Source organism: Tetranychus urticae, chromosome 1, assembly GCF_039701765.1.
Source record: "Tetranychus urticae isolate SD_2017Ah chromosome 1, NJAU_TeUrti_SD_1.0, whole genome shotgun sequence".
Taxonomy (NCBI): Eukaryota; Metazoa; Arthropoda; class Arachnida; order Trombidiformes; family Tetranychidae; genus Tetranychus; species Tetranychus urticae.
The window spans coordinates 22116724-22144142 of NC_142958.1; the positions used below are offsets into that span (position 1 = coordinate 22116724).

Genomic DNA, 27419 nt, shown 5'->3' on the forward strand with positions numbered 1-27419 from the left:
GTCTTAACTAGAGATATGTTTCGATATAATTTCTTATGTCTTGAATATTTAGGAATCGCAGATAAAGGTTAATACAAAAGTACTACGAAAATTGATTTTTGTTTTCAATAAATTAATAATAAGTTGACAATCATCACATTGACGCCATTTAGTTTCAAAGGCACGAACACAGCAGATAGACCAAATGACTTTTAATATTGAGAGATGGCTTAATCAATTCTCGGAAATGAAGTAATTAACTATTGAATTAAGTTTGATATCAATTTAATATTGATATTTTCATTTCAGTTTGTGTTAATTTTTTATCATTGAAGTCCAATATTTTAAACATTTCTGTCTCAAATATTTAGTTGTGAAAATGCAATCAAGTGTTGAGTAAAAATCATAAAAGTCATTTAATGTTCATTTAAGTGATTTTAAATACAATATAATTTAACAATTATTCAATATTATACAATATTAAATATATAACTGATGACAATTAAAACGTGATTAATATAATAAACTGGTAATAATGTTATTTTAGATCAAATTACAGCCAGAACTTAGTTTTCATTTGTATGTTGAAAAGTATTCATGTTAGCTTGATAATTGAAATCCAAGTTTAAAGGAGTTGCGAAGTTGACTGGACTTGGTTCATATGATGGATCCCAGGGTTGAACTTGTGCTGATCCCATGATTATGAATAAAATAAGACCGATAATGTTTAGACCTGAGGTTAGACGGAAGAAGGTGAACCATTTTTGTTGTGTTGGATAATCACCGACAATTGTAGCAACTGAATGGTTCATGATTAAAGCTGATAGATTGAAAAATAAATTATATATTCCGGCTAAGGTTCCAGCATAACTTGGACTAATATCAAGATGAGATGTTCCAGGTCCAGCAATGTTGAGTGTGGCAAAGCCTTTCGATAAAGTCACCAATGAAACGATCGACTTTTTATCCCAATCATAACAAGTGATCAACAGTATTCCAATTGAACCAGATCCTAATCCTTCATTTCAAAATTACATAAAAATGAACGTTTTAAAAGCAAGTTAAACAAGACGATAATAAAGAAATACCTAAAAATGCTAATAATTTCCTTAATTTCGTCAAAGATACTGAACTGGTTCGACAAACACGATCAGCTGCATAGCCTGCAGTAAGTGATATTATAAGAGATAAAATCCATGGCAATGCATTGAGTAAACCATTCTGAAAAGGGAAACATGGAAAAAGAAATTGAGTTCAAATAATTGCTTGAAATCCTCCAAATTGTACTCTGATACTAACCGCTTCAAAACTCAGGCCTAAAATTTCCTTATAAAACGATGGTATTTGAGTTGAAACTGTACTTATTAACCAACCATAAGTGAATGAAACACAAAGGTAAGCAATAACAGGAGGCGATGACATTAAACGAGTCCATGGAACTATTTTCTGAGATCAAAATGAAGATTATTTGACGTTGATTGGTAAAGATTTACATTCAATTATCTCTTATAAAATTATCTAATTTAAACTGGTATTTACCGAAACTCCTGGTTTAAAGGATCGATTAAGAGCAATGTAATCAAGCTCTTCTTTGCTCAAATAAGGATGAGTTTCAGGGAAATCGTAAACAATTAGATACCAGAAGCAAAATACTGCCAAATTTAGTAGACTAATGTAGTAAAAAATTGATGGCCAGTTGTTTGCAGATTCATTGGAGATGAGTAAACCAACAAAAGGATGAACTACAATGTTTGCCATTGCTATTCCACTTTGAACAACAGCATTACTTAGAGTCCTTTCATGATCAGTAGACCAACGACTGACAACGACATAAAGTGAAGGCATCACAATACCCTGGCCTATCCCTTGAACCAAACGAATCACAAAGGCAACCCAATAGTTGATTAAAGCTGCCGGAGCGAACAGCAAATTCAACACAGAAATGGCAATCAAACAGAGAGACACACTTCGACGAGGACCCAGAAGCTCACCAATCCGTCCACCAATAGGTGATGAGATTAATGCACCCCAGAATACTGCTTCAAGCATATAATCCTTTTCTGTTTCACTCCATGATACGTGATACTTCAAACTTTCCGATGAAATTTCTGATATCATTGCTGTATAAGACCCATTACAGTACTTCATACACTCAGCTTCTGCTTCTTCACTTGATTTAGCTTCAACTCGAACCATGGCCACTATCGTTAAACTTAAACTAGAAACGACAACAGTAACAGAGAAAAGCACCAAATGTGACATAATAATGACAAACCATCGCAGGTTGGGAACGCGTTTGCTTTCGTTCATTGTTAATGGTTCAAATGGTTGAGTGGGACTATTATTTGATGATCCGTGCGCCATTGACTCGTCTTTTGATTGATGCTGTTCTTTATCCATATTTGAAATTGCTCCTGACTGTGATCTCTAGTGATTCAATAATATCTAAAAAAGAGGAAACGTTCAAATAATTTCACTAACTGTACTGATAACCTTACCTTTAACATACTTGTAATAAATGTTGGTCCACTAGAGCTGTTTGATTGGAAGCTTGGTCCTGCTTTGACCATCTGTTTGCTTGATTTCAATGATTTTGGCGTTGAAACAAAATAAAACAAAATAAGTAGCTGTACAATAAAGTGTTGAATTTACTGTGAGATCATTAATGTATGGATTGGAAATAAGAGTTCCTAATGAATTGATGAAACGTTATCAGTCAACCTTTATTTGATTTCATCTGCAATAAAAGAGTAACAAGTTCATGATGATGTTGATTTGAGAGGGGAATGTTTAGATTTCCAATAATTACGTTTGCATTTGAAAAGAGCTGGAAAAAACAGTTGACAAAATGAAGCTCTACTTTGTGTGCTCGGAGTAGATGTTTTAGATTCAAATTGCCAATGATTATGTTAGCAAGGTTTTGAAAATTATTAGCAAATAATAAATTATTATAAACCTACAGATAGATGTTTAATTGAAAAGGATTGAAAAGTTGCTTGATTATAATACTCAGATGATTCAGCTGCTTTCCTCTCTATTTTGGTAATGTATGGTAATCACTTCTGTATCGCTCATATTGACAACCTTTACTGCCATTCAAATGTTTCCCTTATCATCTGGTCTTAATTGGCCTTACTTCAAGGTGAATTCATTGGTAATAATTACACAATAATTCAGAAAAGACAGATAATTGTTTTACATTTTTGCTTCTCTTTGCGAGCAAAATTTTGTATCTTTGATTGACTTAAAACATTAGCCATGCCAACATCAACCATCAGTAAACGATTTATTTATTTAGGTTACCTTTAAACTGAATTAAAACTGAAATCTCATTAAAAAGGAAAACGTTTATTGATTATTTCACCATGTTACATGATAGAGGATAGCTGATGGAAACTACTCTGTAAATCCGAACAGTTAAACTCTGTACTGCAAGAACTGCATACACGACAATTAAAAAACAGTGACAATAAATTTGATTTTACAAAAAGTTGGTCTGAAAAAAACATTGGAAATTTGATTAATAGCAAGGAGTTAAATGATAGGTCGCAAATAAAGGTTTTAATTGTTAGAAACAATGTATGGGAAATATATAAAGTAATGGAGGGCATTTTGTAGATAAGATATTATGCTAGGCTCGAGAAAAATTCAATGTAAATTCAGAAAAATTTCGCTTCTTCGTGTTCTTGTTAGTTTCAAATAATGTTTTCATGTTTTTTGAGGTTGTCGATGGTTTTTATTGCTTCAATTGATAGGGCTTGGTAATCAAAATTTATTTTTCTTCGTTCCATGTGCTATTTCCTTCTTGGTCGAGGTGGATAAAGTCTTTTTTTCCTAATTGTTCAATGGCTTTTTAAATATTCCATCAGTAAATTGATTGTTTAATAAATAATTAATAAAATGTTTCATAAAATGTGGTTTTATATCCTGAGAGATCACAGATTGAAAGACCCTAGACCTTGGTTATTTAGAACGGATAAGACGTAAACCGCATTTTGCTTGATTCATCGGTTGTACAGAGAATTGAAAACATTATTTAATCACAATCTAAAAATAAAAACTGATTTAAATTTAATTTAATTCGAGAAAAAATTGTTCATTTTCACTCGTGGCTCCCTCTATTGTATGCTTTTTAATGTTACATTAAAAATAAAGATAATTACAGTAAATATTTGAACAAATCTCCTTTTCTGTCCTTGATCAACATCAATTGCTTTCACAACTAAATTTGTTTTATTTATCTGAGTGCTGATTTGCTTATTATTTTTTTGGACTAATTGCTATTCTATCGACCTTTATTTGAACCAGTGGTTCCTCTTCTTTATTTGCCAAAATGTCATCTGATATCAGCTCATTGAAATTAGATTCTGTTCTTCAAAACCTTCCTGACGATATTGAAAAGGGAGGCGTAATATCGGCTACCTCAGTGATACAGCAAAAGGCTGCAGAGGTTCGCAATGTTCGGGTAAACTGGCATTTCTATCGATCGGGTGATTTCATTTCCCAACAAGAATTTGACTGGATTGTTAAATATGAAAGCTTGGAGACTGCTGAAGCTAGAGATGAATTCTTCAAGAAAGATGCTATGCTTTGTGCTGAAGTATTCCTAAGCTTATTGGAAAAACTGTCCAAGAATCAAGCTACTCAGTATATTCTCATCCTTATCGATGATATGCTGAATGAAGACAAATCTAGAGTTGAGATATTCAAAGAATACTGTAGGAAAAAAGGTAAAAAGGACAATTTTCCAGTCAAATATTCCATTTTTTGATTGATATTTACATTTTATTTTTTTATCATTTATAGGTGGTGCCAAGAAAAAGAGAACAATTTGGAGTCATATGGAACATCAATTGCAGAAAAGTGACGGTCTAATCCAAAACATGGCATCCAGAATAATTACCAAGATTGCATGTTGGTCTAAAGAACTGATGGGAGAAACTGATCTTCAATTCTACATTTGTTGGTTGTTGGAACAGTTGAAATTACCTAATAATGAATATCTAGGTTCAATTGCCAGATGTCTTCAGATGATGCTGAGAATTGAAGAGTATCGTAAGCTATTCATATCAACTGAAGGTATACCAACGATCATCTCAGTTTTGTCCAACAGAGTTAACTTTCAAATACAATATCAGCTTACTTTCTGCCTCTGGCTCTTGTCATTCCACCCATCGACCTCAGAAAATATGTCAAAAAACAATGCTATTCCTGCTCTTGCTGATATTCTTAATGAATCAGTGAAAGAAAAAGTAACCCGAATAATTTTGGCAACATTCAGAAATCTTATTGAAAAGCCTGAAGATCCTGAAGTGTCACGAGATAATGCTATTACCATGGTTCAAGGTAAAGTTCTAAAACAGTTGGATATTCTCAAGCAAGCGAGTAATAAATACGAGGATCCTGATCTCTTAGAGGATATTGAATTTTTATATGAAAAATTACAGTCATATGTTAGCGACCTGTCCTCATTTGATGAATATTGTAACGAAGTTAAATCTGGACGATTAGAATGGAGTCCTGTTCATTCCAATGAAAAGTTTTGGCGAGAAAATGCTTTACGATTGAATGAAAAGAATTATGAATTGTTAAAAATATTGATCAAAATATTGGAAACCTCCAAAGATTCTCTAGTCTTGAGTGTAGCAATCCACGATATTGGTGAATACATTCGTTATTATCCCCGAGGTAAAACAGTTATTGAAAATTTGAATGGAAAATATCTCATCATGCAATTGATGGATGATGCTGACCCCAACGTGAAATATGAAGCTTTGCTCTGTGTACAAAAGTTGGTCGTTCATAACTGGGAATATCTTGGAAAACAATTGGAGAAAGAAAAAGATGGACAAGTCGCAGGCAAGAAGCCAATTTCAGTGAAATGATGAGATCTCCCTGTTTTCCCATATTTTCTCCAAACTTGGAAACAAAACAGATAAAAGAGAATTATCAAGGAAACAAAGAGACTTTTTTGCTGAAATTTTTTTGCTGTTAACCTTCTTTTTGGAATTTTTCCATCTTCCTACCAATCATTCAAGATTTTTTGTCCTTGCTGTTCAGTATCGGCAAGATTATTTCAATTTACAAATACGAGAGACACATTCCTTTATCATAATAACCCAGAAATACTAGAATGAAGTGGTATTTTGATTTTTCAGAAATTTTTCAGTGTTGGTTTTGTTTAATCTGACTCACCTTCCACTTCTTTCATCAACAAAAAAAACTTACAAGTTACTCAAGTCTTGTATCTATTCTAGTTGCAATTGTGAAAACCCATAAACTCTGGATTGAGCTTTGAGGTTTAAATTCCTTCATCTATTCTCCCCTTTCCAGGGAAAGAAAAATCAGTCACAATTTTGTAAATTACTATAATTCATCGTGATTATAACACAATATCAAATGAAAACGATCAACTAAGATTGACAAAAAAACAATTTTTTAACTATCTATATATTTAAGTTTAATACTTATTAATTTTATCATGGCTATTATTTCTTGCTTTTATTTTAAGCTTGTTAACTTGGAAATTATTTTGTTGATTATTCAAATATTTGATAAAATGCAACATAAAACGATTTTCTCGTTACTATGTAATATTTAAAACTCTATTGCATCTTTACCAGCAATTGGCTATAAATGAAAACAAGAAACACCAATTTATCAGCTGATTGTTTGATTGTTTTAACTTTCTATTGTAGTCAGGTAATAAAATGACGCTTAAAATCGTTACTTTAAATATTCCAACATTCCATGCGAAGTTTTACCTTTTCAAAATTCATTTAATCAACAATTTAAATCGGAAGTTTATTGATAAAGGGAATGGCCATTAAGAAAATATTTAGTAAACCAAGTTTCATTCCTAATCACTTTCAATTTTCAATGCTAGTTCATGCGTTACTCTGTTGGTGTTGTTAATAATGGCTTATCAGAAGTTATTTTGAAAATTTTAATATTATAATATTTTAATAATTGACTGTAAAAACAATTAAATTCATATTTTCTTGAACACAGTAAGCAAGGTTGAACTTAGCAGTTGATAGCTTGAAAATACATTGTATAAAGACGGTTTTCATTAATGCAATCAACATTGAGCATGAAAAAACGCAATGATTCAATTTTGAGATTAAAAAGGCATTCGAAACGCATAAAATATAAGTCGATTATTTTGTAGCATGAATTTTATCAACACTGTGCGACCTTAAGTAGCCTTATTGTCATAGTTAGAGAGCCATTCAAAAATATCATTCAATCCTTGCCCAGTAATTGAACTGCATTGAATTACTTTCGTTGAATTTGCATCCAAAAGTCTGGAGTTGATCAATTCATCTAATAGTAAGCCGTCTAGCGCCTCTCGCAATTTCAATGGTCCAATATAATCTGATTTAGTTAGGATTATCAAGACTTTTGGTTTAATTGACTGGGCTGAGAGAGATCGAAAAATATCTATAAGCGTCACTACATTTGGACCAATGTCAACAGGATTGGAGCAATCGATGGTAAATAAAATTGCTGACACAGATTTATTGAAATATGTATTCCAGATTGGTCTCATTTGACCACCAATCTCCCTGATAGTGAATGGTTGGTTGGAGTTTAGATGGTTAAGATGGGCCACATTGATTCCAACAGTTGCCACAGTATCAAATTTCTCGATAGGCTTTGGGTAAGAAGACAGAGATCGGAGTAAAAGGGTTTTTCCTGAATTAGGTAATCCTGTTGAGAGAGAATAACGAATAATTTGAATTAATTGCATTGAAATACAAGCAAAACGAGTCATTATATTAATATCATGGCATGAATGTTAAATTTAGTAGATACTAACCAAGACATAAGATCATAGTAACATTATTTATTACAACACCATATAATGATTCTGTTTGGAGAAACAAGTTTGCTGATTAAAATATTATTATAATAATGCATATTATCATGATATATTATTATAATAGTTATTGAAATAATTGCTAAACAAAAGGTTAATAAATTACAAGAAACCAGTTACTCACTTGAAAAACATCAACACGGATAGTTCAATTGGATCGCTTAATATGGACGGTTAAACACTTATAATGTAAGTCTACTTTTAATTGATAATGAAGGTGATACATTTCAAATCATAAAATCAAATAATGAAAGCTAAACTAATTTGAAACAAACATATTAGAAATGATATATTTATATTGCTATTAATATGACAAGGAATATCAAAATATTGTTTTGTTTTGATTGTATCTATGGCGATAAAAGCAAAGCTTCAAGACAGAGTTACTAGAGCTTTAGCGCCTATGTAACCCATAAACCACTCCAGGCTCGGAAAACCACCTCTTGAGTAAAAATAGAAGCCTAGTATTTCTTAACCTTGATTTGCTGAATCAAACTAAAGCGTATGTTAATCATGTGAAAATCAACTCGTTCTGGAATTTACATTTTTCATTCAAAGGCAATTATCTTTTGAGGGTTTACCATGAAACTCAATTACAGCTGATATATTAAAATTTTTTGATTCTTGCATTACAAAACATTCAATTTATAAATTTAAATTTGATGAGTCAATTGAATGTGAGTTCATTGTCATTTCTTTGCATAAAGTTAAAATTGGAACGATAATGAATGGAGAAACAAATATTGTGAGAAGTTGGACTTGTATTTAGTGTTGTTTTATCATTATTGTAAGTTTAACAAATCATATTTTACAAATTATGGCTACATGTATCAACTTAAATTATTATACAAGCTGTTTCCATTAGCTAATAAGCGGTAATCTGTAACAATAAACGATCCAAAGTTTGGTGGTTGATTCAAAAGAAGAAGAAGAAAGCTGACAAAAAAGGAAAAATCGAAAAGTCATTAAAGCCATTATAAGCATTACATTGAAGTAATAAATTACATGCAACATTTTGAATGAGTGAGATCATTGACTGGAGAAGATATTGATAAAACTGAACAAAATAGGAAACTGATGATGAAGATTAAAACTATGGAGCGAATGACGACGTAATATTTTTTAGTAAGCAAATGTTATAAAATATATGTATGCATTGTGCTTATATAGTTGAACGCACAAGATGAAGATTGTAAGGCCAAGTTTTAAGCTGGTTTTACGGTTGCGATTGATGATGGTTTACAGAAAAGGTTGAGATACAAATCAGTTAAAATACATGGCTTTGTTTTTGTTGATTCAATATGAAATATAGTAACCATGAGACCTTAAATGTTCACGTTCATGTTTGCGTTATGTACCACAGCTAACATTGTAAGAAAAGAATCTTGAAGCATTAATCAATAGAATGAGGTCAATTCTGAATAATTTCCTGTGAATGCCAGTGAGAGTAATAAAAGTGAAATACTCAGTGTGAGTGAATATGTGAGCGAGATGTGTTTGTCATGAGATAAAAAGATGAATCGAATCAGATTATGTTGAGATGAAATATGATGAATAAGCGTTGATGGAAAGATGAATGTGTTGAGAAGAAATGCAACGCGAAACATACTTGGAGAACCCTTACTTTTTCACAAATTATGTCTCAGCTCTTGTAACTGTACTTCGCTTTTAAATGAGTCTTTAACTTATTTATTTCAGAGAGTTTGTTGATTAAGCAAAATCTGCTGATGTACTTTTTTTTGTTGTTTTTGTTTTTGTTGTGGTTGTGGTTGTGGTTGTAATGGTTGTTGATGTTGATGGTGATGATGATGATGAAATAGAGAGATAGAAAGAAACAAGAAAAGAGTAAAAGACGAAAAAATCTTTGTAGTTATACTCTGGTATTTACTCGGTTTCTTGCCAGAATCGTCAATCTTTCCAATATACAACTGGCAGAAAGCCTTGCCTCTGCATCTTGATCCCAACATTCTTCAATCGTTTCACAAATCACCTTCAAAATTGGATGATCTAACCATTGTTTCTCGATTATTGGCCTTTTCTTTTCTTGACAAACAACTTCTTGCATATCCTCTAAGGATGGATTATGTCCTACTTCCTCTTCAAATGGTAATTTATAATCGCGTACTTTATAATAATTATCCTTAAGATCATCATCTTTTTCATCACTTTTGGCACCAATATCATTGGATAATCGACATCTTGATACTAATTCCCATAAAACAAGAGCAAGAGCATAAATATCAATACGATAAAGTGAGTCTTGGGAATAATTTATTGCTCCTTCTAATACTTCTGGTGCCATATATCGACGTGTTCCTACTTGTCCAAGTCCTGCGGGAGTGCGGTTAGGATAAAATATTAATGCCAGACCAAAATCAGCAATCCTAGGAGTTAAATCTGGCTTCAGTAAAACATTGCGTGATTTAAAGTCTCGATGAACTATTGATGGTTTCATGTTGTAATTTACATCTCCATTATCACTATTGAATCCATTTGAACTATTTGAACCATTGTTAATATTTCCAATGTTGTTAATAATGTCACTTTTATTTTCAGGTATCTCGTAATGCAGGTGATTCAATCCAGCAGCCATTCCGATACTTATTTTTAAAAGTTCATCAATATTTACAGTATTTTGTTTTAAATAATCACATAAAGAACCAAGCTCGTGATACTCTGTTATTAACCAGAATCCAGATGGAGATGCAGATAAAGGCACGTTATTTGAATCATCTCTTTTCTCTGAACCAATAAAACGTAAAATATTTTCATGTTCAATTTGCGGTGTTTTGAAAACGAGCTGTTCAATTATCCATGATGACCTCTCATGTGGTGGAAATACCTTAACAGCAACTATTTGATAATTATTTTTCTCCTCATAATCAGTAGTTGTGATTAAATTATCTCCTTCTATTTCATCAACTTTAATTTCATCAATTCTTCTTGTTCCTCCTTCCCTCATTACATCGTCTTTATTATTATAAAACATCTTTGCTTTCCATACAGAACCAAATCTTCCTGTTGACAATTTTTCAATTAGATGTATTGTTCTGTTTCCATTTTCTTTGCTAGCATTTAAATTTCCACCAGCACTTAAATTCCCGTTAATCATATTTGTACAATTACCAAGTCCATTCATTTGGTTAGTGATTGGAACACTTTCTTCATCTTCACAATATCTTTTTGAACGTGCCAAGCCTTTTCTCTTTTTAAACCAAAAATAGTAAAGCACAATCAATATTGCAAATATCAGCACTAACAGCGGCGCTAATGTATAAGACCATGTCCAAATTGAGCCAGATTCAGGTATTTCTGTTGGTTTTGATTGTTGAGGAGAATATTCTGTGAAAACCAATCCAGTTCGGGTAAAAAACAAGAAAAAAAATAAGAAAATGAGTTATATTGAATAAAAGAATTAAAAAATCAAAGTATTACATAGATTTGCATAAACAAAATTATTGTAAAAGTTGGCAAAGATTATCAATATATTATAATCCATCAATAATATAAGAAATATTTTACTTTAAATTTTTTATCTTTCCTATTCTTAGATATTTCTAGTAGCTAACGAAAAATAAAAAATAAGCTAGCATTATGATGCAAATGATTATCTCCTGAAGATATGTACAATGTAACAATTTATGGAATCATAATGTTATGGTTTTACACGCTATACTCTCTGTAAACCCTATCCAATGAATAGACTTGTACATTGAATATTAAATTTACATGATCAGGGATCTTTAAACTTCATAAATTCAAGGTTAACAAATAACTGATGTGATGAAATAAATATTCAAGCCAAAAAATAATGTTTGGTTCAAACGATTGTGAAATTATGCTCAAGAGTAAAAAAGAGAGAGAATGTATCGAAAATATAAGAAAGATATTGTTTTTAACCACGATAATCCTTTCATTACATGACAGTGAAATACGTTCTTGAAAGGAAAGAAAATCGTTCTGATGAATGAACAAAAGTATTACTAGCAGTAATAAATGATTATCTTTGAAAACATAACTTACCATGTAAATCAGAAAGGAGATAAACATCATTGTTACACAGATCTTCACTGCAACAGCAAAAATAAATTCCTTTGTAGACTCGTGAAGCGATGCATTTTGTACTATTGGTACAATCATAGTTATGACCTGTTAAACAACCTTTGTATTTAATTGTGATTTCACCGGCACTAGATGAATTGGACCAAAGACTATAACAATATTTCTCACTACCAGTGTTGGTTAAATCTTGTGCGCATTTGACAACACTTGAATCGGTGTTACAATTTCCAGTTGCACATACAGTTTCATTATAAAAAGAGCATTTAAGATCAACGTCTACCAGATTAGGACTATGATTTGAACTATTCACAGATGATGATTGTAATGAGGACAATAATGATGAAGATGAAGATGATGTTGAAGATTGCTCGGCCATTTGCTTTGATTCCAAAAGGAGTGATTGAGCTAAGAGTCTTTCAGATGTTACCATCTCTAATAAAGGAGTGAAATACGTTGAAAATGTAGAAGATGGTTTAATTTATCCAAACAAATCCGGTCAACTTTTATGGTAATGGTCGATGACTGTTCAATAGGGTCGTAAAACAGTACAAAAGTCAGTATTACTAGTGGTTGATCAACTAAATTTGATTAAAGTAAAGAATACACACAGCAAATGACAACACAATTGCTGACTGCCATCTTCCAGTAAGGTTGTAAACAATCTCAAGTAAACACACACAAATTATACAAGCGAGGACTTTTTTTTAGTATTTTTTCACCAAATGTTTTATTATTTCATTTGACTACCAATTCCAATCATAAGATACGTCTCTGTCAGTGATTGAACTAGATGTTAGAAGCGTTAAAATAAACACAATCATTAATTATAATCAGCAATTGAGAGTTGTATAGATGAAAAGACTTTCAGAGTAAAGAGAGAAAGAGAAAAGTAACAAAATCTCCTTTGTTTACATTTATACTGTACATAGATGATCACAGACACACAATGAGAAGGATTTTCTTTAAAAAATTATAGATCACTAATCACATGGATTCATGAATTATTGAACACTGACACAGTAAAATATAGAGAAGGTAAAGAATATAATTAATTAATTAATTGAAAATCCAAAGAAACAAATTTGGTAGATTGATAGAAAGATAACTGATTTTGATGTTAGACCTTCAACGTCTCACTGTATAGTACATACACAGAAACTTTCCGATCACTCTGTAGAGTGTTCCAAGGCAAATGAGGGGAAAAAGAGGAAGGAAACATCTTGAGGTAGGGGGGTCAACCTATCTCAATAAATAGCCAATTTTAATAAGGTTTCTAGGTACAATTTAACAGTTCATTATCGGCAGACAATTAATCTTGAATTTTCTTATTAAATCTTGCAATTTAATTATTGTTAGAATCGATTTTTTGACTGTTCAAGTCAATTCAAGACTACAGCTGACTGATTTGCCTTTTCAACTTAACTTCTGGACCTCTAAGACCGCGGGAAAAAACATATTGGATTATATCTTCCTGTTCTGGTAAAATTTTGTGCTCATAAGAAGGTAATTATTGATATTTTTCAACAAATCCATAGGCTTCATTGGATATCATCTTTGGTCAGATCGATTAACAATCAATGTTCTTGCTGACCAAAGTAGCGTTTGTTTTTATTTCAACTACCCGTTAAGCAAAATAAGGTACATATGATGTTATAATTTGATTATTTATTTATAATTTGTTGTTACAACTGTGATAAAGTATAACAATAATTGAAATGATAATTTGCTGAGTGTAAAAATCGAGAAAATTCACACATCCAAATGTCTTGATAAAGGCCAAAAGATGATATTAGTTACATTAGCAATAAAACATTTTTCGGTGCTGAGGGTGAATAACAAACACCAATAAAACATAAACATCGCTTTTGATGCTCAATTGAAAGGTCAGGTCCATAGTTGAAATTGGTAGGAAGGTTAAATTTTGTGCAAACACGAGAGTTGGACGGGTAATGTCGCTTCTAGAAATGGAAGCAATAAAAGTCTCTGTTGAATGAAATGATTGAGATTTCAATTGAGATAGACAAAATCATAAAACTTAGGTCAATGATAGCGATAAGATAGCCTGAATAGATGGTGAAATAATAACTTTCAAAAGAGATGGTAACAATCAATGTTATCGTACCAGTAATCGGATGGAATGTCAAAGGTGAATCCCTTACGTCAATAGAAGCAATTAATTGTACATGAAATCAGGTTTTGTAGTGAGGTTTCCTTATAAGGAGACGAGAGAAAGAAACAAATCGGTTGTAGCGAGAAAATATAATAGCGGTGAAGAAGATGAAGAAATGAATAGAATGACGAGAAATGCTTCAACAATTTTAACTAAACTGACTTTAAATTCCTTTTTTCTTTTTCTGGAAATTGAATTCTTGTTGCATCTCTTCTGTTTCAACCAAAGTGTGTTATGTTGATGGTAAAAATGATAACATGAAAGAAAATGAGGAGATGGATAGAAACAAGAAAAGAGCTAAAAACGAAGAAAAATCTTTGTAGTTATACTCTGGTATTTACTCGGTTTCTTGCCATAATCGTCAATCTTTCATTATACAACTGGCAGAAAGCCTTCCCTCTGAATCTTGATCCCAACATTCTTCAATCGTTTCACAAATCACCTTCAATTTGGATCATCTAACAATTGTTTCTAGATTATTGGCCTTTTCTTGACGAAAAACTCTTGCATAGGATGGATTTTGTCCTATTTCCTCCTCAAACGGTAATTTATAATCACGTACTTTATGATATTCATCTTAACAATCCTCTCTTCATCACTTTTGGCACCAATATCAATGAAAAATCGACATCTTGATACTTATTCCCATAGAAGCTTAAATACAAATTAAGGGACGATGGTATCGAAAACCCAAAATATCGATATCTATCGTCGATTTTACATCAGTATTGCCATCTATGGCTGGTACATGTACTAGTATTTCAATAAAACTTTGTTGAATGGTGTACATCTGGTGAGATAAGTGAGGATACACTTATTAAATATTTATGTAATGCATGTCATGTACAGCATGTGATATATTTGTGGCTGTGAAACTCGGAAACTGAACCGATGTCACTCGTAAGTATTGATAAATTTGAAGCATTATATGTATTAAAGTGTTTATTTTATATTTAATTTTAGGATTCACCTATTTATCCAGGCATTGTTACTGGACCAGTGATATCTCCTGTTAAAATCTTACCTGGTACAATACCATCTTCTCCTCGGCCAATCATTTTAATTAGAAAAAGACCGACCAATGATCAACAAACCCATCCTGGTTTACCAGATACATCAAACTCAGATACAACACCTATAAAGAAACCTCGTAAACAACTCTTAGAACCTTTTCATTTGACAACATCTCACAGCATTAAATTACTCTCAGCCAGTGACACCAATGAAGATACAACAACAACAAGTGGTACAAGTAATATTAACAGTACCATCCCCACCTCTAATAATATCAATAAAGACGCTGCACCTGGAGGTGTGATCACCATTCACAAGAAACCTCGTCCATCCATCCTTAACTCATATAATGTACCTTGGAAATCATTGCAATATCATTTTCTAAGATATTCAGATGTGAAACAAAAACCCGACAAAAAGACAACTCTTAGTGAACTATCCAATGAAGGTTTACAAAGGAAGAATGGTTGGAAAGTACAACATCTTGTTACTCATATTGAAGACGCAGATGAAGAAGAGGCTCAACTTTATAGCCGTTTAAGAACATTTTCAGACTGTTTCGATAAAAGTGATCATAGCAAAATTAATATGTTGGGTCAAAGTTTTTTAAACTCACAGCGAAATTTCATCGACTCTCATTTACAACTGTTTGACAAGTTATCGGATCTAATACGTGGTAACCTGCAACGAAGTAAACTTTTTCAAGATCAAATCAATGTAGGAAAAAATCTTTTACTCAAGTTGAATCATTAATATCAAATCATATTGAGATTTAACGGAATCACAGCTGGCTTTAGTAAAAAATGCTGATCTTAAGTTACGATCAATCATTGATTATTTTATTTATATTCAAATCCTGTTGCCATCATTAAATCCATTTGCACTATTGGAAAGTTCAACAATAAACCAGGTTTTGTTTTGAATGTGATGCCAAGAACCAAGTTTATGATGTGCTATCAACAAAAATCCGAATGGACATTATTTAGATCGTCGCTTTTCTCTGAACCAATAAAACGTAAAATATTTTCATGTTCAATTTGCGTTGTCTTATAAACAAGCTGTTCAATTATCCATGATGACTTCTCATGCGATGGAAAACTTCAACGAAACTTTTATCTCGGCGAGTTTTTGGACAAAATCAATTTTGACATTCAAAATTTGACGGCATTCCAGAATTTTAAAATTATGATCATGTATTTTTGATTAAGATTCATTTAATGTCGAACTTTCATTTTTGGCTTTTTTGATCTGGATAAATCTGACAAAACATGCTGAATTTAATCGTCTAATATTTCTTCGGCTATGCTTCAATTCTCGTATCAATTGATATAAGATTCATCATGAAAGTTGCATATAATTTTCGTCCGAAAGTCTTGAGCACTCTAATTTACCTGGAGTATATTGAGAGATGTTTAGTTATTTTTTCGCCTTTATACCAAACTTATCGTGAAAGTTTCTGCCAATACTACCAAGAAGAGCCTGATCCGCGTCTTTCAAGAGAAATCGACCTCGAAAATTGCTATTCCAAGTCTTTTTATTTTTTAAAACAAAGTTTTAATGAGAATTTATTATGATTTTGACACTTTTGTCCATTTAGAGTCACGAACTCACGAATTTTCGTAAAATAGATAATTTTTTCACAATTAGTTTGAAAGGTGCATCATTGTAAAGGCCTCCATAAATATTTAAATGTGTCCAACTTTATCCAGTCGTGTTCTTCCGTGAGTCCGCTTTCGTCATCCAGTCTAACTTTCACTGGTTTGTTCTTAGAAGAATTCACCAGGAATGAGTAAATTAATCAATTGTTATGCATAGACTTCAAATTGCTCATACGGATACTCGAAACTATCGGCTATCTGATTCAACATAATTTCCAGCCATTGGTTAGTGATTAGAACACTTTTCCATCTCACAATCTCTTTTTGACGATGTTCGATTTGTGAGCATCTGTTGGTTTTGATTGTTGAGGAGAATATTCTGTGAAAACCAATCCAGTTCGGGTAAAAAACAAGAAAAAATAAGAAAATGAGTTATATTGAATAAAAGAATTAAAAAATCAAAGTATTACATAGATTTGCATAAACAAAATTATTGTAAAAGTTGGCAAAGATTATCAATATATTATAATCCATCAATAATATAAGAAATATTTTACTTTAAATTTTTTATCTTTCCTATTCTTAGATATTTCTAGTAGCTAACGAAAAATAAAAAATAAGATAGCACTATGATGCAAATGATTATCTCCTGAAGATATGTACAATGTAACAATTTATGGAATCATAATGTTATGGTTTTACACGCTATACTCTCTGTAAACCCTATCTAATGAATAGACTTGTACATTGAATATTAAATTTACATGATCAGGGATCTTTAAACTTCATAAATTCAAGGTTAACAAATAACTGATGTGATGAAATAAATATTCAAGCCAAAAAATAATGTTTGGTTCAAACGATTGTGAAATTATGCTCAAGAGTAAAAAAGAGAGAGAATGTATCGAAAATATAAGAAAGATATTGTTTTTAACCACGATAATCCTTTCATTACATGACAGTGAAATACGTTCTTGAAAGGAAAGAAAATCGTTCTGATGAATGAACAAAAGTATTACTAGCAGTAATAAATGATTATCTTTGAAAACATAACTTACCATGTAAATCAGAAAGGAGATAACAAAATGTTAAGTTGGAGGTTCTTCAGCCGTTGAGAGTTCAAAAGATGTGATTAAACTCACAGTTTAGCAGATGGTACCATCTCTAGGTAAAGAATGAAAAATGATTTAAATCCAGTAACTGATGAGGTATCAAGACATATTTGAATCGAGTAAATTATAAAAACAGCAAATGACAGCAAAACTGTTTATGGCAAAACCAGGTAAAAGGAGGAAAACCAGGCTTTTCCTTGTGCTATCGAAAGACTTTCCTCCTTTAAAGTCTCGTTTACATTGAAGTACCAGATATTGTAAGTAAATTATTAAACAGTCCCCTAATCTCTTTGTTTACATTTTACAGAGTCAAGGTTTTTGATTGGAATTGTAATGTTTCCATCAAGAAATTGACTATTTATGAAAGATTAATCCATTTAAGATCTTGATAAATGGTTATGTTCATCTTTATGCTGTGTCCGACAATTAATTTGATCCACGTTGATCACTTTGATTAATTTTCACATTACTTGCTCAATAAATAACACTTGCTGTGTACATAAGCTATTTCAAGTTGCTGACAATATCTGGTTCTCTACTGTACTTTACTCTTTGAGACCGTTTCAGCATACCTTAGACAAAATCTTTAATTTTATTATTAGTCTACTTCATATTAATAATTTTTCTTGTATTTTGTTATCCCCATACCCTTCTACATACTGGTTACAAAATATGGCCATGGATACTTTCAAGGCACTCGTAAGTATTGATAAATTTGAAGCATTATATGTATTAAAGTATTTATTTTATATTTAATTTCAGGATTCACCTATTTATCCAGGCATTGTTACTGGACCAGTGATATCTCCTGTTAAAATCTTACCTGGTACAATACCATCTTCTCCTCGGCCAATCATTTTAATTAGAAAAAGACCGACCAATGATCAACAAACCCATCCTGGTTTACCAGACACATCAAACTCAGATACAACACCTATAAAGAAACCTCGTAAACAACTCTTAGAACCTTTTCATTTGACAACATCTCACAGCATTAAATTACTCTCAGCCAGTGACACCAATGAAGATACAACAACAACAAGTGGTACAAGTAATATTAACAGTACCATCCCCACCTCTAATAATATCAATAAAGACGCTGCACCTGGAGGTGTGATCACCATTCACAAGAAACCTCGTCCATCCATCCTTAACTCATATAATGTACCTTGGAAATCATTGCAATATCATTTTCTAAGATATTCAGATGTGAAACAAAAACCCGACAAAAAGACAACTCTTAGTGAACTATCCAATGAAGGTTTACAAAGAAAGAATGGTTGGAAAGTACAACATCTCGTTACTCATATTGAAGACGCAGATGAAGAAGAGGCTCAACTTTATAGCCGTTTAAGAACATTTTCAGACTGTTTTGATAAAAGTGATCAGAATCTTCATACAAAAATTAATATGTTGGGTCAAAATTTTTTTAACTCACAGCGAAATTTCATCGACTCTCATTTACAGCTGTTTGACAAGTTAACGGATCTAATACGTGGTAACCTGCAAAGAAGTAAACTTTTTCAAGATCAAATCAATGAAGGAAAAAATCTTTTAATCAAGTTAACAAATGAACATAAAGAAAGGGTTGGCAGGTTAACAAAAAAATGTGTAAATAAGCGTACCTTCATCAACAAATAATCAACATTTCATTATAATTTACTTTATTATTGACTCTTTCATGCATCCCCGTCTTTTTGTTTGATTAAGCTGATAAATGTAATCAATATTTAATTAGGTTATCGGTTTATTTAGTAATCAAATTGAAAATGTATTTTCATTTTCCATATTTAACCTTTTAGTTGTGGCTTTAACTAGCCTGAATTTAATATGATAATAAAAGCATCCAAAGTTGATCAAATTGTCTTTGTAATATCAAAGATTGTCGAGGCTTTTAAACGTATTAAAGAGTGTGAAATTGAAAGTAACAAAACAACAACAAGCAAAGTTAACCGTTTATTATTTATCATCAAATGATAATCACAATTGACTAGTATTGCTTGCTATTTACTTTACCATTAAGATGTAACTTATAACATAATTACTGTTAAAGATGATCCATCAAGATATTTTTATTCCTGGTTTTAACCAGTCTAATCGAGGTAAATCAAATTTGCTGTTGTTAACCATAAAGCAATCAAAATCAGCTATCATTGTGAAAATTTAAAATCAAATACTACTTAATGAAAAAGTGAAAATGCCAATAAAAGGATGAAATTGTTTCAATAAGAAGTCTTGAAATGTGAATATCTAGAGAATCGGCTTTCTGGGTTCGCTCAATTTGAATACAGAATTTATGTTAAATCATTATGATATAATCATCATTAATCTAAGTTATTTACAATTCCATTTCATAACAATTATGAATGGTAATTATATTGGTAAGTTGATTGTTTCATAGATGAGCAACTTGAAGTCGAGAAAGGAAACATGAGAAATACATTAGACATTAGATAGGAATCAAGCTTGGAAATGGTTTCTTCATCTTAATGGTAAGAAAGGGAATGAATGAATAAATTAAATTACTCTCCAATTCAAGTCTAATCCAGTTCGATTCGAGAAAAATCAAGACCCAATCCACATGAGCATCAAGTTATACAATTCACAGTATTATTCAATGATGATGATTAGTCGAAAGATTGGTTTGTTTTGTTGTAGTTGTTGCCTGATGTTTCTGTTTAATGCTTTGTTTTCAGATTATATTGCTGTTTATAAATTGATAATCGATATAAGCACTGCAATAAATCGATGAAATTAAATCAAAAATTAAAAAATGTAACCATATTAAGTCATTTAAGGGTAAATAAAGATGAGTTTACACTTTTCAAAAACTGGTAATGTATACCTTAATGTAATGCTGTAATCAAAGAATCAGTCAACTTATCAGCTCGACACTTTGACTGGTTGCACATTGAACTAACCATTTCTTGATAATTGTGATGAATCAAGTGATCACAGTTAAATCAACAAATGAAATAACTAGTGAAATTACAAGCCAATCTGAGGGAATTTACATCAAAACAGGAATCAGGATTTTTTTTGTCAATGTTTACAACGCGTTTCCATCTTGATCAATGACCAGAGTTAAGGTTGATGACTGTTGAGTGTTTGTTTTTGTGTTCAACTTTAATTGAAAAAGGTTAAAGATCTCGATTTTAGAATGAAAAAAAGTGAAAATGAGGTTAAATTTTGATGAAACAAAACCCAGGTATTGAAATATGAACGACCAGTCAGTTTGAGGTTATAAACAGAGATTTTAAATCTGCAATTTAATGAAAAAAGATGAAATTAAATATGAGTATCAGTCGGGTTAATATCAAAGGTTAATAAAAGTTAAAAGTGTAATTGATTTGAGTTTGATTGGTTGAACAATTTACAAGAAATGAAAAAAACTGTTGCACTGTCTTCTCACTCTAAAGATCAATGTACTTTGATCAATATTTTTTAAACTCTCTTAACTTTTTCATTCTAATTCAATAAACTCACCTGAGATTTATTGTTTTACCATTCAATATTGAACCTGGCATTGGCCTTGTAAGATTCCAAGGAACTAAGAATCAAAAATTCCCAAATTAATCAAGAGGAATTGTGAATGTCTGCCTTGAATTGAGAGGTGAAGATATGTCCATATTAACATGGTTTGACTTTAGGTTAAATAGTTTAATGACTTAATCATTGCAACAGAATGCAAAATCAATTCAATTTGATGATGAGAAGCTGGTTAATTGTGATTAATGGATAAGATTCAGGAGGTTATGTGATGAAACATTGTTATCTAATGTAACTGTTTTTGTTTTGTTGGTTTTCTTGAACGATACAAGCAAAACAATCTCAGAAATGGTTAGATCTACAAGTATCTAGTTTATGTCAACTGAACTGATTGAGAATCTCTTCTCAGAACTATTGAGTTTACACTGACAGCAATCGATTCAATGTATTTGTAATTGAACAATAATTACATAAATAAATCCATATTGTATCCATTCACTGATCCATGTTTATGTTGAACCATTGAAACATTAGTAGACGATCAAGGTTGAATGATTGAAACTGATTTGAATTGTTGTGAATGTGATGTAATTTTGTTAAAAAACAAAGTCATAATAATACATGGATAATATCAATAAATAAATAAACCAATTAATTTATTTATCAGATAAATACTAATTACAAGAAGACGATACTTTTGTATCATATTTGCACTGAAAATTGATAAACAGCTGTTTCAGTAAAACTGACTCTGTTTATAATAGTAAAGTAAGTTATAGTTTATCATTTCATATTAATTAATTATCAATATCAATATTTATTATCACTTGAATTAACCATTTTTATCCCATTTCTTACAGCTTGTTGGCCAAGATTCAATCGTCTAATACCACCATCTATTCTGGTTTCACGTTCATGGGCTGTTGATTGGGAAGTACTGTTACCTTTGGATCCATTTATTGTAAGTCGATCGTTTAACTTATCATTGGGAGTCTTAAAGCTAATCTGATTATCAACTGTAGCTGTTTCATCTCCTTGATTAGTGGGATATCTTTGATTAGATTTTTTATTGTTAGCTATTGCTGAGTCAAGTGAATCATCCACTGGATAAGGGCTTATCTGGTCAGGATCAATGATGGGACCATAGTTGTCATTACCAGGACAGGAGTAGCACGGTCGGAAGGGACAGAAAGGACGACCTAAGGATGAGAAGCTCCAAAATGGAAATAAAAGCTTGGAAAACGACGAGAAACGAGCTAATGACGAACTTTGAGCGTTGCGATTTATCAACTTGGGCAAGGTCCTTCTTAACCCTCTAATCGTAGGACTGGTAATCCTTGATGGCACATAATTATTATAACCGATTCTTCTGAGTGGAAATTGTCTACCAATGGTTGTAACCCTACCACAATCAACTGATCTATCGACTAAACAAGAGTAGATCAGGATGAAAGTTAACATTTGAAAGTTGACAGAGCAAAGCATTCTTGTGACTTGAGGCACCCGTTAGACCCGATAACAAGAAACACAAAGAAGAGTAATCGCTTTCCCGGGCAACTCAGAACTAATCATATTAACAATATTTTCCTGGTTAACAATCAACTTAATAATTATTCATTTGCAATGTAAAAGGTTTTAATGCGTCAACCCATTTCCATTGAATTGAAACACACACACCGTTTGTTCATCAGTTTTATACAGAAATCTATTTGTCTCATCTTTTTTTAGGGGAAAAAAAGTGAAAAGTAAATCATTATTTCCAGGTAAATGCAATGTTACAGTTAAATGTTTGTCACATCAAGTGGCTCCAATCACAATGAAGCCAGAGTCCAAACATAGAGATAAAATGAAATTACTTTGAAAGCTTAAAAGAATCCTATTGTTAATGATTGAACTCATGTTACTTTTTTGTTGTTGCTGTTGCTAATGATTAACAATAAAAACATTAACACCATCACCACCATCAACAACAAACATCATCATTATCATCATTGACATACTTGTGACCTTAATTAACTTGGAATGAAATATTTTACTTTTCCAACCATTCAACAGTCAACACAAATCTAGTCAAGTTGCGTTAATTGCAGTTTTTGGGTAAAACAAAAATGCAATCTAAATGAAAAGAGGTCATTTTTACATTAATATGTCAACAAATATTTTCTTGCCCATCATACATATTGACATGCATAATGACGTTCATCAATTCAATAATGATGATGGCGATGACGATACTAAACACTGTCCTTCATCCGTCGACAACCATTTAGCATCATTGATGAAAATTTAAGGCCAAAGTCAGTAAATAAATCAACAGCCAAACATCTTAAAACAATGTTCACACTTTGTCTTCAATGTTTGATATCCGTTTATCAAAAACCAGAAAAAAAGATACCAGAAAAGGTACCGGAAAAGCGACTATCAAAGAAACTGAAAGACACCAGAAAAGACGTCAGGAAAGGTACCAGAGAGACGTAACCAGAAACCTAAAAGCAAACAAAATGATAAGCAAGTGTGTAAAGATGCTTGTGATTGTCAGCTCATGAATGAATTTGATTTTTCTCAATGAAAATCAACTTTGATAGTTTCAACTAATTAATGATCATCTTGCAATTAATGTTTACTAAACTATCAAATTGTCATCTTAATAGTGGTTTGATTGACGAGAATCAAAGTTGATTGAATTATGAGTAAATTGTGACCCCCAGCTCAGTCCAACCACTCGACAAGCTCACAATCAAACTTTACTCTTATCCTTGACTTGAACACTTTTTCTTGGTATTCATTATGTAATATTTAAACAATGTATATTACAATTGCTTGAACATCATGAAACATGTTACATGAACAATTTCCAGAAAATGAAACACCTTTTAAGCTTCTTCTTGTTCATAATAAACAATTCAGTGTAACCCAATAAACTGGAATTGACTGTAATTAAATGACAACAAATTTAGCTTTACAATTGGCTTGCCTTTAAAGTATTCAATTTATATAACCACCAGTAATTAATTAAGTGCAGTAAAACAAGCAAAATTCCTCTTTTTTATTACAATAATTACAATTTAATTTTGCTGTTAGCAAGTGCAATTTAAACTTGCCAAAATTAGAAATGATAATTTGTCATTTCTATTGTCATTTTTACTCGCTATTTCAATCTTACTTTCAATGGATCCTTCAATTTATGGTTTTAACTACAAATTGTATAAGTTGATAAAATTGCGTTCACATTAAGTTAACTTAGATGTTATTATATGACGATTAAACTCAACAATATGAGTACATGTTAGTTGATAATCAACTATTAAATTGATTGTGATTGTGACAATAGAAAATGTAAATCTGTTAAGGATGAGTAACAATAACAAATGTAACAATTGTTAGGCCTTCATTTTGGTGCATGTAATATGATTATTGTATTGCAATTGTTATTTTTAAGAGAGCCCAGATTGGTTATCATTTCTGGTCCATACTAATGTTAATTAAATTGCCTGTGTATTTATTTTTGATAATGGCTATTGACTTGGATGGTCACTCTCCAGAGTTAAGATCAGTAACCTTAGTCAATAATAGATGTTGTCTTCAATGGCCAGTCATATTTTAATCACAAATTATGATCACTGTGGGTTTACTGAATAAAAACTGGTTAATTAATATTAATGGAAATATATTAATTTGGCAAAAGATTTGCTATTAAAACCCAAATTTTAGACTTGATACTCTTCAAGCTTACAAGTGATTTCTTAGGCTTAGTATTTCATGTTGGGTTTAATTTTAGCTTGTATGGTTTATTGATTAATGTAGTTATTGGTTAATGCAACTATAGTTAATATTAATTTGGAGAGAGTTGAATCAATCTGTTCAAATTCAACGGTTGACAATTGAATGGAAAGTGAAACAGGAAAAAACAATCTTCAAGATGATAGTTGATCAAGATGAGTGTCTTGTCAATGGAATCATGAGATGAACATTTAAACAATCAGAGCATCAGAGAAATACAATTTGAATTGAGTTACCTTAGGGATTGAAACAAAAAACGGTTCAATTTACAATTAAGTACTTCTCAAGTCGCTCTCAATTCAAGCTTTGCTGGTGTTTCACGTGTTTACCTTTTTTCCTGTGTATTTACACATTTGAAAAACAAACCGTTAAGACAAATGACTATTAATCAAAATAACTGTTTATTCACTAGCAGCCTCTCTAACTAATTGTTAATGAAATCCAAACTGATTAGTTACAATTAAATTCAGGGACAGACACACATGAGGCAAAAAAAGCCAAACACAGCCATACACAACCATACTCAGGCATACTCAGCTTCACCAGCAATCAAGTGTTGCTATGTTAAACCGTATTGACGTAAATTTCAGCTAAACCCAATCAACTAGCAAATTGCTATTACTTAATACGTCTATCATGACAATAAACACAGATTGTTTAATCATTAGAATTGTTTGATCATTTTCGCCGTACCTTCATTTTGTCTGTTTACCTTCATTTTTAATGGTAACTTGATTCATGAATGGTAATAATTATTTCATCTGTCATCGTCTGAGGATGATAAAAATATATTATAATATAAAGATTCAACTCTATGATCAGTACAATGATGATTAGTAAATTGATTATCAAATAAACAAAACAGTAGTTAACTGTTACTTCATAATGTACCATTAACATCAATGTTTGCCTTTACTTCATATACTTTTTTGGGTTAGACTTAGAAACAACTTAACACAACTTAACTTAACCAGATATTAATTATCACTTTTGGGTTGTTTTCAATTTTAATTAATCGACCGATTAGTAAAAGTATTAACATTATTTAACCTTTATTCAATTGGGTTAAAGCTTGATCAATAAGGTAATCAAGTGAAACTTGTATTAACCCTTTGTTTCATTTTGTATTTCAAATTGTTTGGGATTTGGTGGAAATTGTTTGATTTTGGAAATAAATTTATAATCAAATTTATAAACGTTTAAACATGATAAATCTTTGGCACTTTTATTGTAGTTTGTCTACATACAAACGAAACATGTTTTGTTACAATTTTTGTGTATTTTTGTCATTAAATATTTACATATAAAGATATAATTGAGATAGGGAATGACATTGGTTTCATTTTTTGTGGTTTTCATTGGTAAACTTTGATGGAAATGAGGTTTCAAGTGATGATGATGTTTGTGTTTGTGTGTTTAACAGTTGGTTAGGGATAAAGCTGGTAGCGTTGATTTGATAACAGACTTCATCTGTAACTACAACAGTTTTGGATTGTTGTGAGTTTGATTTACTCCACAAACATTTCGTAGATCCAGTGTAAATAGATGATTACGAAAAGCAGCCTCAAATGAAACAATAATTTGCAGTGTAATCAGATCATGATTAGAGAATTGGTCAATTGTTATTAGCAGCCGAAGAATTGGGAATCCATATACCAACTGGTCGTATATTAATATTTTACGAACATTTCAATAATAATTTATATAATAGAGAGAAAGGCAAATCATCATGAAAATTAAATAATAGTGAATAAGAATAGGTGATACAATTATGAAAAAGAATTAAATATTTGGTTAAATTAATCTTCAACACTTTCTACTAATGGAGGTAAATGATAATTACCAAACCTTACTGTATTACAATTACTTGCACCAGGCATATATCTATGACGGTAGCTCATTGTGGATAATGATGATGATGGGTTTGGTTGTTTGGTAATTAATTGAGGACTGTTGAAATTTTCATCACTGGTTAGGTTACAGTTTTCGTTATTCACATTGTTGTTATAAGCATTGGTAATTGTGAACCTGTAATCACTAAGAGCAGATAGCCATTTGTTGATATTTTCAGTGGTTATTGGATTTATCCGTAAAGTAATTGATGCTCCATCAATATCCTTTCTTGGTCGAATGGTGATTAAACCAATTTCAGGGCAACTTACAAGAGAAGATCGCAGGTTAATTGTAGATATTGGTTTACGAGCAGAGGCAATCAACCGAAGAGGATAGAAGACAACAAAGTGTTCCGTCGAGGTTCGATGAATAACCACAAAAACCTTTGGACTACCTTTAACGGAGGCAAGCTCAACGATTCCAGAATGAACGATAGTCTC

General features: G+C 31.5%; 5 protein-coding genes and 2 long non-coding RNA genes across 9 annotated transcripts; 3 read left to right on the forward strand and 4 right to left on the reverse strand.

The window, feature by feature from the left end:
* Positions 1 to 376: 376 nt before the first annotated feature.
* Positions 377 to 2747, reverse strand: LOC107362264 (sialin-like). Of its 2 annotated transcripts, none has more exons than XM_015929289.3 (5): positions 2478 to 2747; positions 1519 to 2424; positions 1279 to 1425; positions 1068 to 1200; positions 377 to 997 (listed from the first exon to the last, which is right to left on the reverse strand). In XM_015929289.3, the coding sequence occupies exons 2-5, from the start codon at positions 2377 to 2379 to the stop codon at positions 546 to 548; spliced, it is 1593 nt and encodes a 530-aa protein (XP_015784775.1). In that variant the 5' UTR covers positions 2380 to 2424; positions 2478 to 2747; the 3' UTR covers positions 377 to 545. The 2 variants fall into 2 exon arrangements, with proteins under 2 accessions (XP_015784775.1, XP_015784776.1); XM_015929290.3 differs by having other exon boundaries at positions 2489 to 2603.
* Positions 2748 to 4181: 1434 nt separating this feature from the next.
* On the forward strand, positions 4182 to 6723 carry VhaSFD (V-type proton ATPase subunit VhaSFD). Its single transcript, XM_015929857.3, has 2 exons — positions 4182 to 4709; positions 4786 to 6723. Exons 1-2 carry the CDS (start codon positions 4313 to 4315, stop codon positions 5862 to 5864), a joined length of 1476 nt encoding a protein of 491 aa, XP_015785343.1. The 5' UTR covers positions 4182 to 4312; the 3' UTR covers positions 5865 to 6723.
* Positions 6724 to 6911: 188 nt separating this feature from the next.
* Positions 6912 to 8458, reverse strand: LOC149094776 (ADP-ribosylation factor-like protein 16). The gene is made up of 3 exons (XM_089265924.1): positions 7986 to 8458; positions 7802 to 7852; positions 6912 to 7692 (listed from the first exon to the last, which is right to left on the reverse strand). The coding sequence occupies exons 2-3, from the start codon at positions 7815 to 7817 to the stop codon at positions 7178 to 7180; spliced, it is 531 nt and encodes a 176-aa protein (XP_089122050.1). The 5' UTR covers positions 7818 to 7852; positions 7986 to 8458; the 3' UTR covers positions 6912 to 7177.
* Positions 8459 to 8602: 144 nt separating this feature from the next.
* On the reverse strand, positions 8603 to 13113 carry LOC107362455 (receptor protein serine/threonine kinase put). Of its 2 annotated transcripts, XM_015929532.3 has the most exons (3): positions 12836 to 13113; positions 11885 to 12709; positions 8603 to 11203 (listed from the first exon to the last, which is right to left on the reverse strand). In XM_015929532.3, exons 2-3 carry the CDS (start codon positions 12351 to 12353, stop codon positions 9732 to 9734), a joined length of 1941 nt encoding a protein of 646 aa, XP_015785018.1. In that variant the 5' UTR covers positions 12354 to 12709; positions 12836 to 13113; the 3' UTR covers positions 8603 to 9731. The 2 variants fall into 2 exon arrangements, with proteins under 2 accessions (XP_015785018.1, XP_015785017.1); XM_015929531.3 differs by having other exon boundaries at positions 11885 to 13085.
* Positions 13114 to 14908: 1795 nt separating this feature from the next.
* Sap130 (Sin3A-associated protein 130) lies at positions 14909 to 19673 on the forward strand. The gene is made up of 4 exons (XM_015929533.3): positions 14909 to 14993; positions 15057 to 15851; positions 18262 to 18516; positions 18580 to 19673. The coding sequence occupies exons 1-4, from the start codon at positions 14985 to 14987 to the stop codon at positions 19456 to 19458; spliced, it is 1938 nt and encodes a 645-aa protein (XP_015785019.2). The 5' UTR covers positions 14909 to 14984; the 3' UTR covers positions 19459 to 19673.
* Positions 19674 to 19876: 203 nt separating this feature from the next.
* LOC107362458 (uncharacterized) lies at positions 19877 to 21920 on the reverse strand. The gene is made up of 3 exons (XR_001568669.3): positions 21777 to 21920; positions 21304 to 21367; positions 19877 to 21079 (listed from the first exon to the last, which is right to left on the reverse strand). It is a non-coding gene; the product is annotated as an uncharacterized LOC107362458 (long non-coding RNA).
* Positions 21921 to 21939: 19 nt separating this feature from the next.
* Positions 21940 to 23263, forward strand: LOC149094777 (uncharacterized). Its single transcript, XR_016197758.1, has 2 exons — positions 21940 to 22074; positions 22167 to 23263. It is a non-coding gene; the product is annotated as an uncharacterized LOC149094777 (long non-coding RNA).
* Positions 23264 to 27419: the final 4156 nt, after the last annotated feature.

Bases quoted from the DNA above. Each gene is read 5' to 3' on its own strand.
- VhaSFD (XM_015929857.3), top strand. From the start codon at position 4,313: ATGTCATCTGATATCAGCTCATTGAAATTAGATTCTGTTCTTCAAAAC. The intron at 4,710-4,785 runs GTAAAAAGGACA...TATCATTTATAG, and splicing joins AGAATACTGTAGGAAAAAAG to GTGGTGCCAAGAAAAAGAGA.
- LOC107362455 (XM_015929532.3), bottom strand. From the start codon at position 12,353: ATGGTAACATCTGAAAGACTCTTAGCTCAATCACTCCTTTTGGAATCA. The intron at 11,204-11,884 runs GTAAGTTATGTT...TGGTTTTCACAG, and splicing joins TCTCCTTTCTGATTTACATG to AATATTCTCCTCAACAATCA.
- LOC107362264 (XM_015929289.3), bottom strand. From the start codon at position 2,379: ATGGATAAAGAACAGCATCAATCAAAAGACGAGTCAATGGCGCACGGA. The intron at 1,426-1,518 runs GTAAATACCAGT...TTTTGATCTCAG, and splicing joins CCTTTAAACCAGGAGTTTCG to AAAATAGTTCCATGGACTCG. The intron at 1,201-1,278 runs GTTAGTATCAGA...TTCCCTTTTCAG, and splicing joins TAGGCCTGAGTTTTGAAGCG to AATGGTTTACTCAATGCATT.
- Sap130 (XM_015929533.3), top strand. The intron at 15,852-18,261 runs AATCATTAATAT...TGATCCACGTTG, and splicing joins AAAATCTTTTACTCAAGTTG to ATCACTTTGATTAATTTTCA. The intron at 18,517-18,579 runs GTAAGTATTGAT...ATTTAATTTCAG, and splicing joins TGGATACTTTCAAGGCACTC to GATTCACCTATTTATCCAGG.